This window comes from Monodelphis domestica, chromosome 2, assembly GCF_027887165.1.
Source record: "Monodelphis domestica isolate mMonDom1 chromosome 2, mMonDom1.pri, whole genome shotgun sequence".
Lineage (NCBI taxonomy): Eukaryota > Metazoa > Chordata > Mammalia > Didelphimorphia > Didelphidae > Monodelphis > Monodelphis domestica.
In genome coordinates, this window is record NC_077228.1 from 155212370 (window position 1) to 155228227 (window position 15858).

Consider the following 15858-nt stretch of genomic DNA (forward strand, 5'->3'; position numbering starts at 1 on the left):
ATACATATGTATACACACACATATATATTTATGCATACATATATCCATATACATATTCATGTCTTGGCACATTTCGTCCTATTCAGTTTGTCACTGTTCCCTCTAAATATAATTCTTCTAGCTACCCAGGTGATAATAACAATTTTTCAGAGTTACCTATGTCCTCTTTTCTTATAGGGATACATATCATTTTAACTTATTGGGTCCCTTATTAAAAGTTTGTTAGTTTTTTGTTTTGTTTTTTCCCCCCTTTGTTAATTACCTTTTGATGATTCTCTTGAGTTCTGTGTTTGGGCATCAGATTTTCTGTTCAGGTCCGGTCATTTCTTTACAAATGCTTGGAATTCTTCTATTTTGTTAAATGATCATAGTTTCCCTTGTAAGAATATAGTCAGTTTTGCTAGGTAATTGATTCTTGGTTGTAGTCCTAGTTCCCTCGCTTTCTGGAATATCATATTCTATGCCTTTCAGTCAGTGTAAATGCAGCCAGATCCAGTGTTATCCTTCCTTGGTGTCTAAATGACTTCTCCTTAGCAGCTTGTAATATTTTTTTCTTGGTCTGTTAGTTCTCGAATTTGGCTATAACATTCCTGGGTATTGTCATTTGAGTATTAAGTACGGGAGGTGATCTGTGGATTCTTTCAATCTCCACTTTTCCTGCTTGTTCTAGAATGTTGGGGCAGTTTTCTTGGATGATTTCCTGTAGGATGATGTCCAGGATTTTTCTTTTGTCATGGTCTCCTGGTAGACCAATGGTTCTTAAGTTGTCTGTCCTGGAACAACTTTCTAAATATTCTGTTTTGTGAATGCTTCATATTTCCTCAATTTTTTTAATTCTTTTGATTTTGTTTTATAGTTTCCTGCTGCCTTGTGAAGTCGCTTTCTTTTAATTGTTGTATTCTGGTTTTTAAAGACTGGATTTCATCATTGGCTTTTTGGTCATCCTTCTCCTTCGGGTTTGGTTTTCTTTGGAGGTCATCTTTCATCTTTTCTGCCTCATCTTTAATTTTCTTGTCTCATCCTTCATTTTCTTTGCCTCATCTTTCATCTCCTGTGCCTCTTTTTCATGCTGATTAATTTTGGCTTCCAAGACATTATTTTGTTTCCAGATGACTTAACTTGCTTTTTTAGTTCTTTTCCCACTTGTCTTTAGCCACTCTTAATTGTGTTTTGAATTACATTTTGAGTTCTTCCAAAGCCTGTGTCCAATTTTATGTAGTTTCTGTGTTTTTGCTTGGTGTTCCTTCATCCTTCTCTGTTGCATTTGCTCTTTGTTCATTGCCTGGCTAGAGGCTGTTGAATGTAATTTCTTTTTTCTTTTTCTGTTGTTTGCTCATATTTGCCCCTTGTTGTTGCCTGCACTCTTGCTCCTCTCATTGTATGTTGGATCTGTGGTTTTGGACTTTTCTGTCAGCCTTCCCCTTGGAGTTTAGTCTGCAAATCCCTCAGCACAGTCTGGGGGTGGGGGATGGAGAGTTGGAGCTTGAGGTTCCCTGCCCTTTGAAGGGTTTGATGAGATTAAGCCCAGGCCGGTTTGAACTTGCAGAGCTGGATGTGCCCTGAGGCCCTGAAGCTTGGGAGGGGTGGGGGGGCAATATAGAGTGTCTCAGCTGTTGCAACTAGGCTGTCCACTCAGTGCTTCTCCAACTGATTCCCCACCACTGTGAATCTTAAAAATTTCTCAGACTTGTGAATCTTAAAAATTCTCAGACTCTACCTTAGAACATTTGGTTAAGACCATTCCCCATTTTAAATAATGAAGGTACTTGATCAGGAATGTGAGAACTCTAGCATTACTCCATCCATACTTAAGCATAATTTAGGGGAAGATAAAGTTGTAAACTCCTTACTGAACAATGAAAAGTACTTAACCGACACTTAAAGTAAAGCTAAAAAACCTTAAGCTGGGTCTATTTTTAGATCTAATACAAAAAGGTGCTAAGTACCTATGAAGGTCGGCAACTTGCAAACTTGCAAGGGACAGGCTTAACAAAAGAGGTATGAAGTTTTAGTCTACTCAGGTGTGAATTACTCAAGTTTAGTCTACTCAGGTGTGAATTAAGAATGGTCAGTCCTGTGAAAACGTCTACTGTGATTGGTAGATATGAGAACTTAGGGGAGGTGACATATGAGAAAATTCTCTTTAAAAGAAGGTCAGAAAGGCCTCTTAAGGGTCAGCTTGCAAAAGCTGAATTGAAGGGCCCGGTGGCTGAACTTAGTTGAGCTGAGGAGCTAAACTGGTGGGTGTCCCTGAACACTAGAATCTTGCTTGGGACAAATCTTGTGTGAGTGGATTAAAGACTGACTGGTCTCTCTTAAGGCTTAAGCCTAGGCTGGCCTAGGCTCTTTCCTACTGTTCCATCTTACTTTGTCTCTCTCCCTTTCTTTAATTCCTTTATTTGTATTCATTAAAATCTCCATAAAACCCAGCTGACTTGGGTATATTTGGGGATTTTCCTATGGCGACCACTTAATTTTAATTTAACTCAAGACACTGTTTTGAAACCATATTTTCTCGGTCACAGTTTATGCCAACCACTCTTTTGCCTGTAACACCACCTGTGTTTGACACTCTGAGCCGCTTTGCCTGCAAGGTACTCCCTCCAGACCAGCACCCTTGCCCTCCCAGAGGTTTCAGCCACCACTGGAGGCTCAACGCTCTAAGTGGGGTAGGGATCCTGGAACCTTCCTTCTTCCTTCCCCTTAAACCTGAGGAGTCTCAAATTCATGTTTTTTGGGGGGTGTACCTTTTAAGTTGAGTCCAGCAGGAGGGTTCCTTAGCACTGTCCTGTTGTTAGATTTGGTTTTTAGTCCCCTATGAGCATTTGGTTTTTATTTGGTGAGGAAGGGTTTTCAGAGGTCTGAACTTTCGCTGCCTCTATGTGGCCATCTTGACTCCACCCCTGAATCTTGAGAGATTTGTGAAGGGATGAAAAGATTTGGAAGAGCTGTTGTAATGAGTAGAATAGTAATTTAATTAAGCAAGTGTAAAAGAATTTACTTGCTGCAATGAGGGCCTTAATTTATGTAACTTAAATTTGTAGTGGAAGAAGTCTTCCCAGTTTAATCTTTCTCCAGCTTTACTTAGCAGCACATTCATGGGAACAAAGGCAACAGAGGATGAGAGTGATTTTTAAGGAATCATTCATTGCCTCTTACTGAATTCATTGTACTTGGACAGTATTATCTTAGTATCCTATAGAAATGCTTTTGCTGAGTGAGAACTTAATTTTTTGGGGAAAAAATGGCTGAATAATATTTCTGTCTTTTATAAAACCATGGTTGAAGAGGATATCCATTGGTAGCTTTTTTTTTTTTAATCATAAATACCTGATTTATTTTGGTACCATGAAAATTTTGTTCTTTTAGACAAACTTCTTTGCTTACCTTATCATATAGGATTTTATAAATTACTTCCCTTAGCGAACAGGGAAGTTTTTCACTTAAGTGTAGTAATTTATCATTTGTGTTTACTGAAAAAGATTTTTTTTCTTTGCACCTTTCCTTTGCATTTGTTTAATTTTCCTTTTAATTGGCTTATTTTATATTTTGTTAAGTTTTCTTAGATCTTTTTTGGAAGTAAGACTTGTGAATTCTAAATAAGTGATTTGCTTAATCCCTTTAATGAGCAGATTTAAGAACTAGGGCAAGTCTCTTGCAAATATTTTATTTCTTGCAAAAAATTTTCAGCATTTTTTATTACATTGGCCAGCCCATATTTAGAAGTCAAAAGGAATTGATATACATTTACTTCATGTAATTTCAGTATTTCTTAGTAAGACACGTATGGTGGACAATTAAAGTAATCTTAATGTACAGAAGACATAAGTATCTAAGATTCTTGGTTTTCCAAGTATGATGAATTAAAGTCAAGATCTCATTTAAAAAAAGGATTTTTGCTGTTTTTTTGACATTTAAAAAAATATGTAATTAGTTATTTACTTTGAAACTATCTGATGTAGTGCAAAGAAAGGCACTGAATTCAGAACCAGAGGATTTTAGATATAAAATTGTGTTCTGTCCTATAGAGTACTATTGTCTTACATGACTTTGGGAAGTCACTTCACTAAACTTTCCAGAAATATTTGCCTAAGTGTCCCCTAAATCCTTTCTAGTTTGAAAATCTGTGATCCATTTTCTTTTTTTTCCCACTCCCATCTATGTTGTATTTTGTAAAAACTTTTGGTGAGTTTATATTCCACATGTAGATTTAGATAAACTTTATGATATAGTTAAATAGGCATGATAAATAGATTAGGATAGAAGTTGGACTAATAAAAATATTTGTTCCAAAATTTCCACACTTTCTTTCTCTTTAGTGGTCATGATAAAGAAAAGCTAAATTAAGAGTATTTGAGGTAGCTGTACCTTTCCATATTGAATCATAGGGATAAAAAAGTGTTATTGATGTAACAGAATTTGTAATTCTGTATTTTCTAGTTTTCTTTTTTCTTTTTTTAAACCCTTACCTTCCATCTTAAAGTCTATACAATATTGTGTATTGGCTCCAAGGCAGAAGAGTGGTAAGGGCTAGGCAATGGGAGTCAAGTGACTTGCCCAGGGTCACACAGCTGGGAAGTGTCTGAGGCCAGATTTGAACCTAGGACCTCCTGTCTCTAGGCCTGGCTCTCAATCCACTAAGCTAACCAGCTGCCCCCTCTAGTTTTCAATAATATTAGAAATATTCAAATTACTATAGTAAAATATTATTAATATAAAAATTTAATTGGTCATGAAGCTCATAGTAAATTTCTAGCTCTCTATTTTGACTTCACAAAACTAACATTTTTACTTAGATTTTTAATTTTAAGAAACAAGGTATACTTACCCATCTGACAGCTATCTGGAATAAGTGTTCATATATTCTTTTCAAATATGTAATATTGAATTCTCAAAAACAAACATTTTCTGGGGCATCTGGGTGGCTCAGTGGATTGAGAGTCAGGCCCAGAAGCGGAAGGTCCTGGGTTCAAATCTCACCTCAGACACTTCCCAGCTGTGTGACCCTGGGCAAGTCACTTAACCCCCATCGCCTAGCCCTTACCACTCTTTTGCCATGGAGCCAATACACAGTATTGACTCCAAGATGGAAGGTAAGGGTTTAAAAAAAAAACAAAAACAAACATTTTCAATATATTCCTTCTAGATCTGTCAGCTATACATATTTCCTAACTATTCTTTAAAAATGATATTATCTAGTCTTGTTTAATTATTTGTAGCAGTAAAGTTTTTCCACCCTTTTTTGATTCTTACCAGTTTTGGTTGGAAATAGACCTGAGGTTGATTGCCACATGAAAAGTGGGCAACCTAGATTTTTTTTTCTTAACATAATTACTTACTCATCCAAACCTTGAAAATGAAATTCTATTTTCTTTGTCTTATTTCCTTTTTGGAGGTGTTGTAAGGTTGTATAAGATGTATTTAAAGGATTTTTAATTGTCTTAGAGAGAAATATACTATATAACTCTTAAATTAGAATGCCATAGTTTCAGTTTCCTTCTGAAATATGTAGTAGCTCTTTAAGGTTTCTAATTGATTTTTCCCACAAGAGTTATAAAACTCGGTCATCTCTCACAGAATTATATGTATTTTTTTTAAATTCCCAGGAATGCCAAAAAGAATTGGCAAAGAATTCAAGAGCATTTCTTTTTTGCAAAGTTCCATCCACTTAAGGATTATAGCCTAGAGGTAAGCATAGAATATCTTTCTAAAATTTTATTTGCTATGCCCTTAACACTCACATTTTCTTCTTTTCTTGTCATAGTTATTTAAGGGAGATAATTAGGTTAAAATGGTTTTTTCCTGTTTACAAGCATCATTTTAGATTTTAAAAGTTCTGTTAATTTTATTTCTTGTCATTTTGTAGATGACTTGCTTGCACTTCACTCTATAGTAGTGAAAATTGGCTAGTCATTTTCACTTTCTGTTTCTTAGGCAGTGTCTGGCTTGTAAACACTGGAAGGGAATATTTAACTCTAAACAGAAATCTGTTCTGACATTAAAAGGAAATGAGTGAAAACATTTGTGCAGGTGAGACTTTGTTGTGATGAAGCCCATTACGATGAAAGAACATAGAGTTCAGTCTTTTTTTAAAAACTAAACTTCTCTGTTTCTAGTTGGCTGAAATTCTAAAAGCAAATAGTATACTCCTTTATTTGTTGTAGTAGACGACTTTTTCTTGTCATTTTAGATAGGAAACAAACCCTCTGACATTTTTCTTGAAAACCAACTAAAAATTACACCACCATACTAAACACCAGAAAATGATATAAATGATATGTCTCAATATGACTCAAAAGAACTATAATGGTAAATCTCCAGTTTGGGATTTTAAAACTTTGATTTTTGTGTTTTCCTTTATATAGTTTAAAATTACCTATAATTGTTGTGTATATATAATATACTAGTTATTGAATAAGTTTTTAGATTTACATTATCTGTTGTTTGCCCATAGTTTTGAATTCACTGATATATGCTATGGTATGCACTTCAGATTTTAATTACTAGAAATATTGGCCCAGTCAGTTTTTTATTAAAAGTAGAAATGATTTATTAAAAAATACTCTAACATTCTTTGCTCTATGTTCTTTCAAGTCCACAATGCATTGGCATCTTTCTGATGGATTTACTTTATCATTATGTAAGTTGTCTTTTGTCAACATTCTTCTGCCAGGAATAGATTAACTCCCATTTTTTTCTTTGACCTTTTTCTTCTATAGTCCCATGTTTTTTCTCTTTTCATTTCATTCTTCATATGAATTCTGTGAGTTAAATTTCTATATGATGAATGTGATTAGATGTCAAAGTAAAAATTATTTTCTTCACACCTCCCCACTCCCTAAAGAGAAGGAAATAATGTTGGGAAAATGAAACTAGTTTTTACTAAATGTTTTTCTGTATTTGTATATGTGTTAGAATATTCTAAATCTAAGCCCTTTGAAGTCAGGGACTGTGTGTGTGTGTGTGTGTGTGTGTGTGTGTGCCTGGTTAGTACTTTGAGTGCTTTAAATGGTCAATAATAATAATTATACCAACTAGAACTTCTATAAGTTCAGTGCCTGTGAATAATGACATGTTAAAGCATATGAAGGCTTAAATAGTTTGTATATTAGTCATATACTCTTAAGGCAAATGAGAATTGTATTTGCTAAGTCAGTATTTTCATATAATACAAAAGAATGTTATTAAGAAAATTATGATTTTTTACTTTTTTTTTCTTTCTCTGGTAGATACCAAGAGAACTACCATTAATTTTCAATTATTCAAGAACTTATTGTTTAATTTATGTATTATCCAACACCTTTCTCTGCTTCTCATTATGCCATTTCATGACTTACTTCAACTTCCTTCTAAAGGGGAAAAAAGGAGGGAAAACTAACATTTTTAATATTATTTGTTGTGGTAAAAATCTTGAAACTAATAGCTTAACTGAGGTTTTTATATTTATCACATTAGGGACTTTTAGAGATGAAAAAAGAAGTTTGAAGACACAGTCTCTATCCTCAAGTAATTTATGATATTCTTATAGGGCATGGGATACATGCACAGAAAATATCTAGAGAATAAATAAGGCTAAGGCAGTATATTATGTGTGCGTGTGCGTGTATATGTATAAAATATGCTTATAGTCTGGCATACTACATAGTACTAATAATTGAGCTTTCTATACAGAAATTCATAGGGCTGTTAATGCCTTTCATTTGCTTATGGAAGGAAATTAAAATGAGTGAATGATTTTCTTTTCAGACCATATTTTATACCCTTCCACGCCTTTCAGAACTTGTTGAAGATGAGTGGATCACTATTGGTAAATTTATAAAATTCACTGACATTCCGATAGATTCAGCATTTCAGTGGTACCTTTCTCAAACTGAACTTTGTGAACTAAAACCAAGTGACTGGTCTCAGCAAGATATAGGTAAAATATGGTTATTTTTGTCTTCTTTTAACTGTGATTATGGCTTTATCTTAGTGATTTGTTAATTAATAAATGTATTTGGATATTTTTACTTCACTTTGCCAATGAATTTTGATCTTCTTAAGGAAAAGAGGTCTAATGTATTGCTGTGAATTTAAGTCAACAAGATATCTGCAAAGAGATAACTTATAAGTAGAACCCTTCAATGTTAAGTCAAATCCATTGGCTTTTGTTTAAAAATTGGTTGTAAGTTGACATTGAGGACCTATATTGTGATATAGTATAAAAAGTAGATTTTTAGGGATAATTCCTGCCATGCAGTCTAAATTAGAGCAGTAAAGGTGTAAGCCAAAACAGAAAGTCAACAGGAATGTGCTAAGAGAGAATATATTATGACAGACATGGATGTGTATATACATATATAGATATATAACTTTGTAATCATAAAAATACTACATGAATGTAAGTTGTATTCACGAAAGTTCATTTGTCAGCTCCTGTATGAAAGAAGGGACAAACTAAACAAATTACCTCCTGAAGATTTTTTCAATTCTGTTTCTAATTTTGCAAAGGGTAGAATATTATAACAGGACAGATTAAAGACAATAGATATGGCCTGCTTTAATAAAATCCATATGCAAGACAATGGGTGATTTCCATTTCAAAGGATTCTTCAGTGAGCAAAAGGATCTTTTGCAAGTTTCCTTTAAGTGGCGGGTGAACTAAGTACACATAAAATGATTTATGACAACCTTTGTACAACTCTGATAGACTCTTAAGGGAAACATTTGAATGGGTTAGTATCATAAAATCTCTTTCTTTCTAAAGAACTGACTCAATTATTTTTCAGAATATTATATTTTATAATAAGCTTTTCCCAGTGTGTCCCTTCTCTTTTCCCCTTCCCAGATATGTATCTCTTAAAATGAAGAATTTTTTATAAAAAGGGAAAATGTTAAATTTTGACTTAAAAATAAACTCAAAATTTTTTGAATATTTTTTACTTTTTCAATTACATGTAAATTTTTTTTTTAATTTGCGTTCCAAATTGTCCCCCTTCCTTGAAAAGGCAAGCAATTGGATAGATTACACATGTGAAGCCATGCAAAACATATTTCCTTGGTAACTATGTTGCAATAGAAAACACAGACCAAAAGAACAAAAACCTCAAGAAAAATAAAGTGAAAAGGTGTGCTCAAATTTGCAGTTTATCAGTTCTCTTTCTGGATATGAATATTTTTCTCATGAGTCCTTTGGAATTGTCTTGGATTCTTGTCTTGATCAGAGTGGCTAAGTCATTCACAGTTAATCATCCTTAAAATAGTGCCATTAGTGTGTATATTTTTCTGGTTTTGCTTACTTCACTATGTATCAGTTCATATAAGTCTTTCAGGTTTTTCCAAAAGCACCCTACTTTTCATTTCTTATACACAACTGTATTCCATTATAATCATAGAAAAGAGCTTATTCAGCCATTCCTCAGTTGATGGACACCCCCTCAATTTCCAATTCTTTGTTAGCACAAAAAGAGCTGCCCTAATTTTTTTTTTAAATAAGATTGTTTTTCTTTCTTTGTTCTCTTATTCTACACTAGTGTGTAGACCTAGTAGTGGTAGTACTGAGTCGAAGGGTATGCACAGTTTTGTAGCTTTTTAGTTATAATGCAAGTTATTCTCCAGAATTCATATCCATATTCCCTCCATCCTTGTCTGGAAGAGAGGTAGTTGGCTTCTCTTTCATTTTAAAATTTTCATTTAATAATATTAAAGATATTGTTTCAAAAAAGTATTTTGAATCATCTTGGGATTTTTTTTCTCTTCAGGTTCCAATTCAGTTGATGAAGACAATCAGTCAGAGTGGATTGATGTTCAAAAGAAAATGATCCCTTGGAAAAATAATGTTCCTGATTTAGAACTCGAATTGATATTTCCAGATCGTGCTGCCAAACTTGGAAAATCCATTAGTAGATTGATTGTAGTAGCTTCACTCATTGATAAACCAACCAATTTAGGAGGTAATTTCATAGTTTTGTAGACTGGTTTCTTTACTTTCTCATTCTTGGTAATTTTTATTAACTTATGAAATTTTTACTGGCTCTTGTCACATTTACCAGTATTATAAGATGATACATTTGATGTCTTTGTAATATACTGATGATAACTGCCCCTTGGGAGAAAGGAAAAGATCTAGAATCACTCTTTAATTCAATTATTGTAGTAGTATTTTATATTGTTTATATTAAAATATTTATCCTATTTTAGCATTTTTAAAGTCAGATCATAATGTCTTCACATGAAAAATGAGACCACCCCACTGTCCCTTGTTATATGATGCAAAGAACTCCTTGTAAAATATTAAAACGATGCAAATATTAAGTAAATATTTAAACTACACACAGAAAAAAAGGAGTCAAGTCAGCAATTATAAAAACAAGAAGCCTTTATTTGGCATGGTCAAACCGAATATAAGGAAAAGTTTGAGACTTTTAATAGAAACACATATTGATACAGAGTGGTTGCTGGATGTCATGGCAGGAAGGAAGAGGGAATTTTAAGGATAGGTCTGTGAAGAAGCTGTTTCACAGTCTTGATAATCAAAATTTCAGCTAGTTAACTCATTAATGTAGGAAGTGGTTATTGGCATCTCATTTCCTCACTCATGATAGTACTATTACTTCTTGCCCTTTCTTCCCCTTATCATTGAGCTCCCACCGCAAAACAGCTACTTCTATGGTTGCTGCTGCTACTTCAACAAATAGTGCCTCCAAGACTAGAGCAGCACATTGACATGGAAGCTGGAAGCCAGCATCTCAACAGAGGTCATATGCTGACAGCTCACATGCTATGGTGACCTAGTGCAGATGGACTATTGGAGTGGCAGTTTTGTGGTCATTGGCAAGAACAAGGTTTTCTACTAATTGTGTTTCCCACCTCTGATGTGGCAGCTAGGGAGGTACCATTTACCAGGGTTGCATGGGAGAAGGAAGTTTCTATATGCAATTTCTATTACAAGTAGCAGGAGAGGATTAACTGAGGCATACTACCTGTTATACTGTGGTAGCCCAAAACACCCACCTAACCCTCTCTATTTTTCAGCCATAATACATTTAAGTGCCTACTATATATGCACCGGCTACTCTGGTAAATGCTGGAATACACACAGGAAAAGCAAAACAGCTCCTGCCCTCAAGGAGTTCACATTCAATTGGGGAAAACAAGGAGTTGAGTATAGATTATATAGCAAACAACCACTCTGGAATGGAGGGGTTGGGGAGAAACTAACAACTGGGAGATCATAAAAGAACTGACAGAGGTGCATGTGTAGTGTGAGGAAGAGATCTATGGGTTCAATGCGGCAAAGTTAAGGAAAAAAGAGCTTTCTAGGCATGGATCTAGCCCAGGCAAAGGCATTTTAAAGACAAGATATGAGATCTCATGTGTAGGGAATAATCAACAAGATAATGTGGCTCAAGTTTAAAAACGATTTCTTCCCCATTTTAATCCTTATTTACACATGGAGAGTTTTGTCACAGATTTAAAAATATTTGTGAAAATTGCCCTAGGTTCTCAAGTACTATACAGGTCTCACCAAGCTTGAGGGGCTTCAGATAGATCTATGCTAGGCACTAGGGATACAAGTGAAAAGAATAAGACTCCCTATTCACAATGAGCTTACCCTCTAATATGGAAATTAGTTCATATAAAAATAGATAATGGTGCAAACAAAACCAATGCAACTAGAATTAGAAGGAAAGCAACAAATTGGAAACAATATTCATAACAAAAAACTGACAAGGGTCTAATTACTCAAATTTATAAAGAGCTAAATCAATTGTACAAAATAATCAAGCCATTCCCCAATTGATAAATGGGCAAGGGGCATGAATAGGCAATTTTCAGATAAAGAAATCAAAATTATCAATAAACGTATGAAAAGGGGGCAGCTGGGTAGCTCAGAGGATTGAGAGCCAGGCCTAGAGACAGGAGGTCCTTGGTTCAAATCTGGCCTCAAGATGCTTCCCAGCTGTGTGACCCTAAGCAAGTCACTCAAACCCCATTGCCTAACCCTTACCACTCTTCTGCCTTGGAGACAATGCACAGTATTGACTCCAAGATGGAAGTTAAGGGTTTTTTAAAAAATAAAATAAAAATAAACACATGAAAAAAATGTTCTAAATTTCTTGTAATCAGAGAAATGCAAATCAAAACAACTCTGAGGTATCACTACACACCTAGCAGACTGGCTAACATGACAGCAAACGAAAGTAATAAATGTTGGAGGGGATGTGGCAAAACTGGGATATTAATGCAGTGCTGGTGGAGTTGTGAATTGATCTAGCCATAGCACTGCTGGGTTTGTGTCCCAAAGAGATAATATGGAAAAAAGACCTTGTACAAGAATATTTGTAGCCATGTTTTTTTGTGGTGGCAAAAAATTGGAAAATGAGTGGATGCCCTTCGATTGGGGAATGGCTGAACAAATTGTGGTATATGTTGGTGATGGAATACTATTGTGCTCAAAGGAATAATGAACTGGAGGAATTCCATGGGGACTGGGATGACATTCAGGAATTGATGCAGAAGTCAAAGGAGCAGAACCAGGAGAACATTATACTCAGATACTGTGGTACAATCAAATGTAATGGACTTCTCTACTAGCAGCAATGCAATGATCCAAGACATTTTTAAAGAACTTATGGGAAAGAACACTGTCCATATACAGAGGAAAATCTGTAGGAGCAGAAACACAGAAGAAAAACAACTGCTTGATCACATGTGTCAATGGGGTTATGATTGGGGTTATAAACCCTAAATGATCACTCTAATGTAAATATCAATAATATGGAAATAGGTCTTGACCAAAGACACATGTAAAACCCAATGGAATTGTGCATCGAATATGGTAGGGGGAGGGGAAAAGAAAGAACATGATTTTTGTAATCCTAGGGAAAAAATCAACTATAAGGTAGTTTGGGAGGGAGGATCCTAGCAGTTGAAATCAGGAAAAGCTTCATGAAGAAAATGGTATCTGAGCTGTATTTTAAAGAAAACGAAGAGTAACTCTATGAGGTGGCGGTAGAAAAGTATATAGTCCAGGAATGAGGGTATCGGTGCAAAGGCAAGGAAATGAGAGATGGAGTATATCAAATGAAGAACAGAGAGAAGGCCAGTTTGACTAGATTGAAGAGTATCGGGGGAAGAGTAATGTCCATTGAGGCTGGAAAGATAGCTAACAGTTTATACTTTATACTGGATGCAATAAGAAGCCACTGGAGTTGATTGAATAAGAGAATATCACATGGTCACATCTATGCTTAACTAAAATCACTTTTTCAGCAGTGAATAGGATGACCTGGAAAGATTTAAGGCTTGGAGAACAGTTAGAAAGCTTAAGGTGAGAGATGATGAGGGTCTGAAAAAAGTTAATAACTGTGTGAATGGAGAGAAGGGTTTGGATGCAAGTAAAGGTAGAACTGAGACCTGGTAACTAATTGGTTATGAGGGGTGATGGAAGGAGTAGGCCTGATTAATGCTGAGATGAATCTGAGGCTCTAGAAGGATGGTGATTGATGCTTTTGACAGAAATAGCTGTGAAGATTTTAAAGGGGAAACAGCATTCAATTTTTAGCATGTTGATTTGAACGATTTTTGCTGAGGTTTAAGAAGCTCATCACCAGCTTGACTGCTTTCACCACAAAGTCTCAAAAGACAAATTTCTAACAGTTACAGTTGAGTAACTATCTGCATTGTTAAGAGGGAGCACCTATATGGACAAATTACAAATTAAGAAAGCATTAAATAAGCCATTCTGAGTAAGCTTAATATTATAAAAGGAAATACATAATTTTTGACAGTTACATATTTGGTTTTGTAGGTTTGTGCCGGACCTGTGAAATATTTGGGGCCTCAGCTCTAGTAGTAGGTAGTCTTCACTGTATCAATGATAAGCAATTTCAACATCTCAGTGTTTCTGCAGAACAGTGGCTTCCTCTGGTGGAGGTGAGTAAAAAGTAATAAACTATGTAATTATCTTATTTGGAAATGTTTTGTAGAGTTCTTTTCTTTTTAAAATAGCATTCCTATGGAAATTTTATAGTAAGCCAACCTTAAAAGATACCCTATAGCAGGTAGTCACCACTTAGTTCTTCCTCTCTCATTTACTATTGTGTTTTTGTTAATCATATTATAGATTTGCTAAAGGGAATCAATTATTTCATTACCTTATTTTTTTACCTCTTAGTAAATTTAATAAACAAAATATGGCTTATATATCGTATTCTTCTAGTGTATTCTAGTTGACTTTTTATTTTGAGAATTTTTTATGTACTAAAACTTGTTTCTTGAAACTGTTATGGTACTTATTTTTCTCTAAGAAAGATTATAAATGAAATTTTCTAATGTTTGAATTCTTTACTCATTTATTTAGGTAAAACCACTTCAGCTTGTTGATTACTTACAAAAGAAAAAAACAGAAGGCTATACTACCATAGGTGTAGAACAAACTGCCAAAAGTTCAGACTTAACAGAATATTGTTTTCCTGAGAAATCTCTGCTCTTATTGGGGTAATTACCTTTTCTTTAGTACTTTTTTATGTCAGTAACTTGAATAAATTACTATTTACCTAAAGGATAGAGACATCCAAGTTAGCTTTTCTGGGTTTATCAAAGGCCATTTATTTAGATCTGCCTCATGATAAGAAGTCTCATCCATTGGTCAATAGTTAATATTCCTATAAGGGTTTTCCATTATCTTCCTAATTTTTGACTTCACACAGAACAATTATATAAGCATTTTTGTGTCCTTTTGTTACTTGCCTTGCATGCCCATGTTAAAATGTAGGAGTCTATCTAATTTCATTATATAAAAGCTGCCTTTGTTTCCTTTTCTCCTCATCAGAAATGAACGTGAGGGAATTCCAGCAAACCTAATTCAGCATTTGGATGTATGTGTGGAAATTCCTCAGCATGGCATCATACGTTCCCTTAATGTTCATGTGAGTGGAGCTCTGCTGATTTGGGAGTATACAAGGCAACAGATAATCAAGCAAAGAGATATAAAGTGATTACAAGAAGAGAAAGTTTTGTGCCTTATCGAAACTAAATGGTGCTTTTCAGATATATTTTAAATCTCTGTATCACATATGGAATAGGCTAAACTTTTATTGAGAATAATTTTGTATTGAGTTTTTTGACATAATATATTTATTTTAATGCTTTAAAATATTAAATATAAGTTCATAAAAAGCAACCCTGGGTACTGTATGTTCATTCTTTAAATATTAGTTGTTGGCCACAACTATGAATCATAGCTATTTCATCATTCAGATTTCAACAATTATTAAGCTCTTCCGAGCCCAGCATTAGGCAAGTGGGTGTTAACAAACTTTAGATAGGACACAGTTCTTGCCCTAAGCCCAAAGTTTACTACCTGAATAGATTGAAATCATTTATGCCAATAGTTAAATAAATATTATACAAAATATATGATGCCTGTATGAGATTTGAAAAGTGCTGTATAAAGTTGTGAGGGTACTCATCAGTCATTACTAGGTTGGTTTTAGGGAGGAGATACTATTTAAATCACACTTAGAAGAGTAAAGGACACCACGATTTTGAACATGGAGGGTAGAGTTGAATTTCAGTACAATTGACAAGAAGTCTTGTCTTATCTTTTTAACTTGTTTCACATATATCGATTCTGTGAGGTTGGCTAGATTGAGAGTCAAGGGTTCAAATTCTACCTCTGGTCTCCATTTCTTCATCTGCAAAATTAAGAGTTTAGATTAGATTACTTCTAAAGTCCCTTTAGCCTCTAAATATTTGATCATTTGATTTTCATAATAGTTCTGTGAGGTAGGCAGGGTAGAGGATCTCTCAATTTTCTAGATAAAGAAGTTCAGAGAAGAAAATGAACCTCTAAAAGTCATTAAAATCTTAGCC

General features: G+C 34.5%; 1 protein-coding gene across 5 annotated transcripts in view; it reads left to right on the top strand.

Moving 5' to 3' along the window:
• TARBP1 (TAR (HIV-1) RNA binding protein 1) overlaps positions 1-15166 on the top strand; it is a 118287-nt gene extending 103121 nt beyond the window's left edge. For 4 of the 5 annotated variants that reach the window (XM_007481595.3, XM_016430246.2, XM_007481597.3 and 1 more), the window contains exons 25-30: positions 5607-5688; positions 7747-7918; positions 9741-9932; positions 13793-13917; positions 14345-14481; positions 14816-15166. In XM_007481595.3, the coding sequence (XP_007481657.2) occupies positions 5607-5688; positions 7747-7918; positions 9741-9932; positions 13793-13917; positions 14345-14481; positions 14816-14981 (874 nt within the window). In that variant the 3' untranslated portion in view covers positions 14982-15166. Of the gene's footprint in view, positions 1-5606; positions 5689-5934; positions 6031-7746; positions 7919-9740; positions 9933-13792; positions 13918-14344; positions 14482-14815 lie in introns of those variants that run through there. The other variant, XR_001627950.2, reaches the window with a different exon arrangement.
• The last annotated feature ends 692 nt before the right edge of the window (positions 15167-15858 follow it).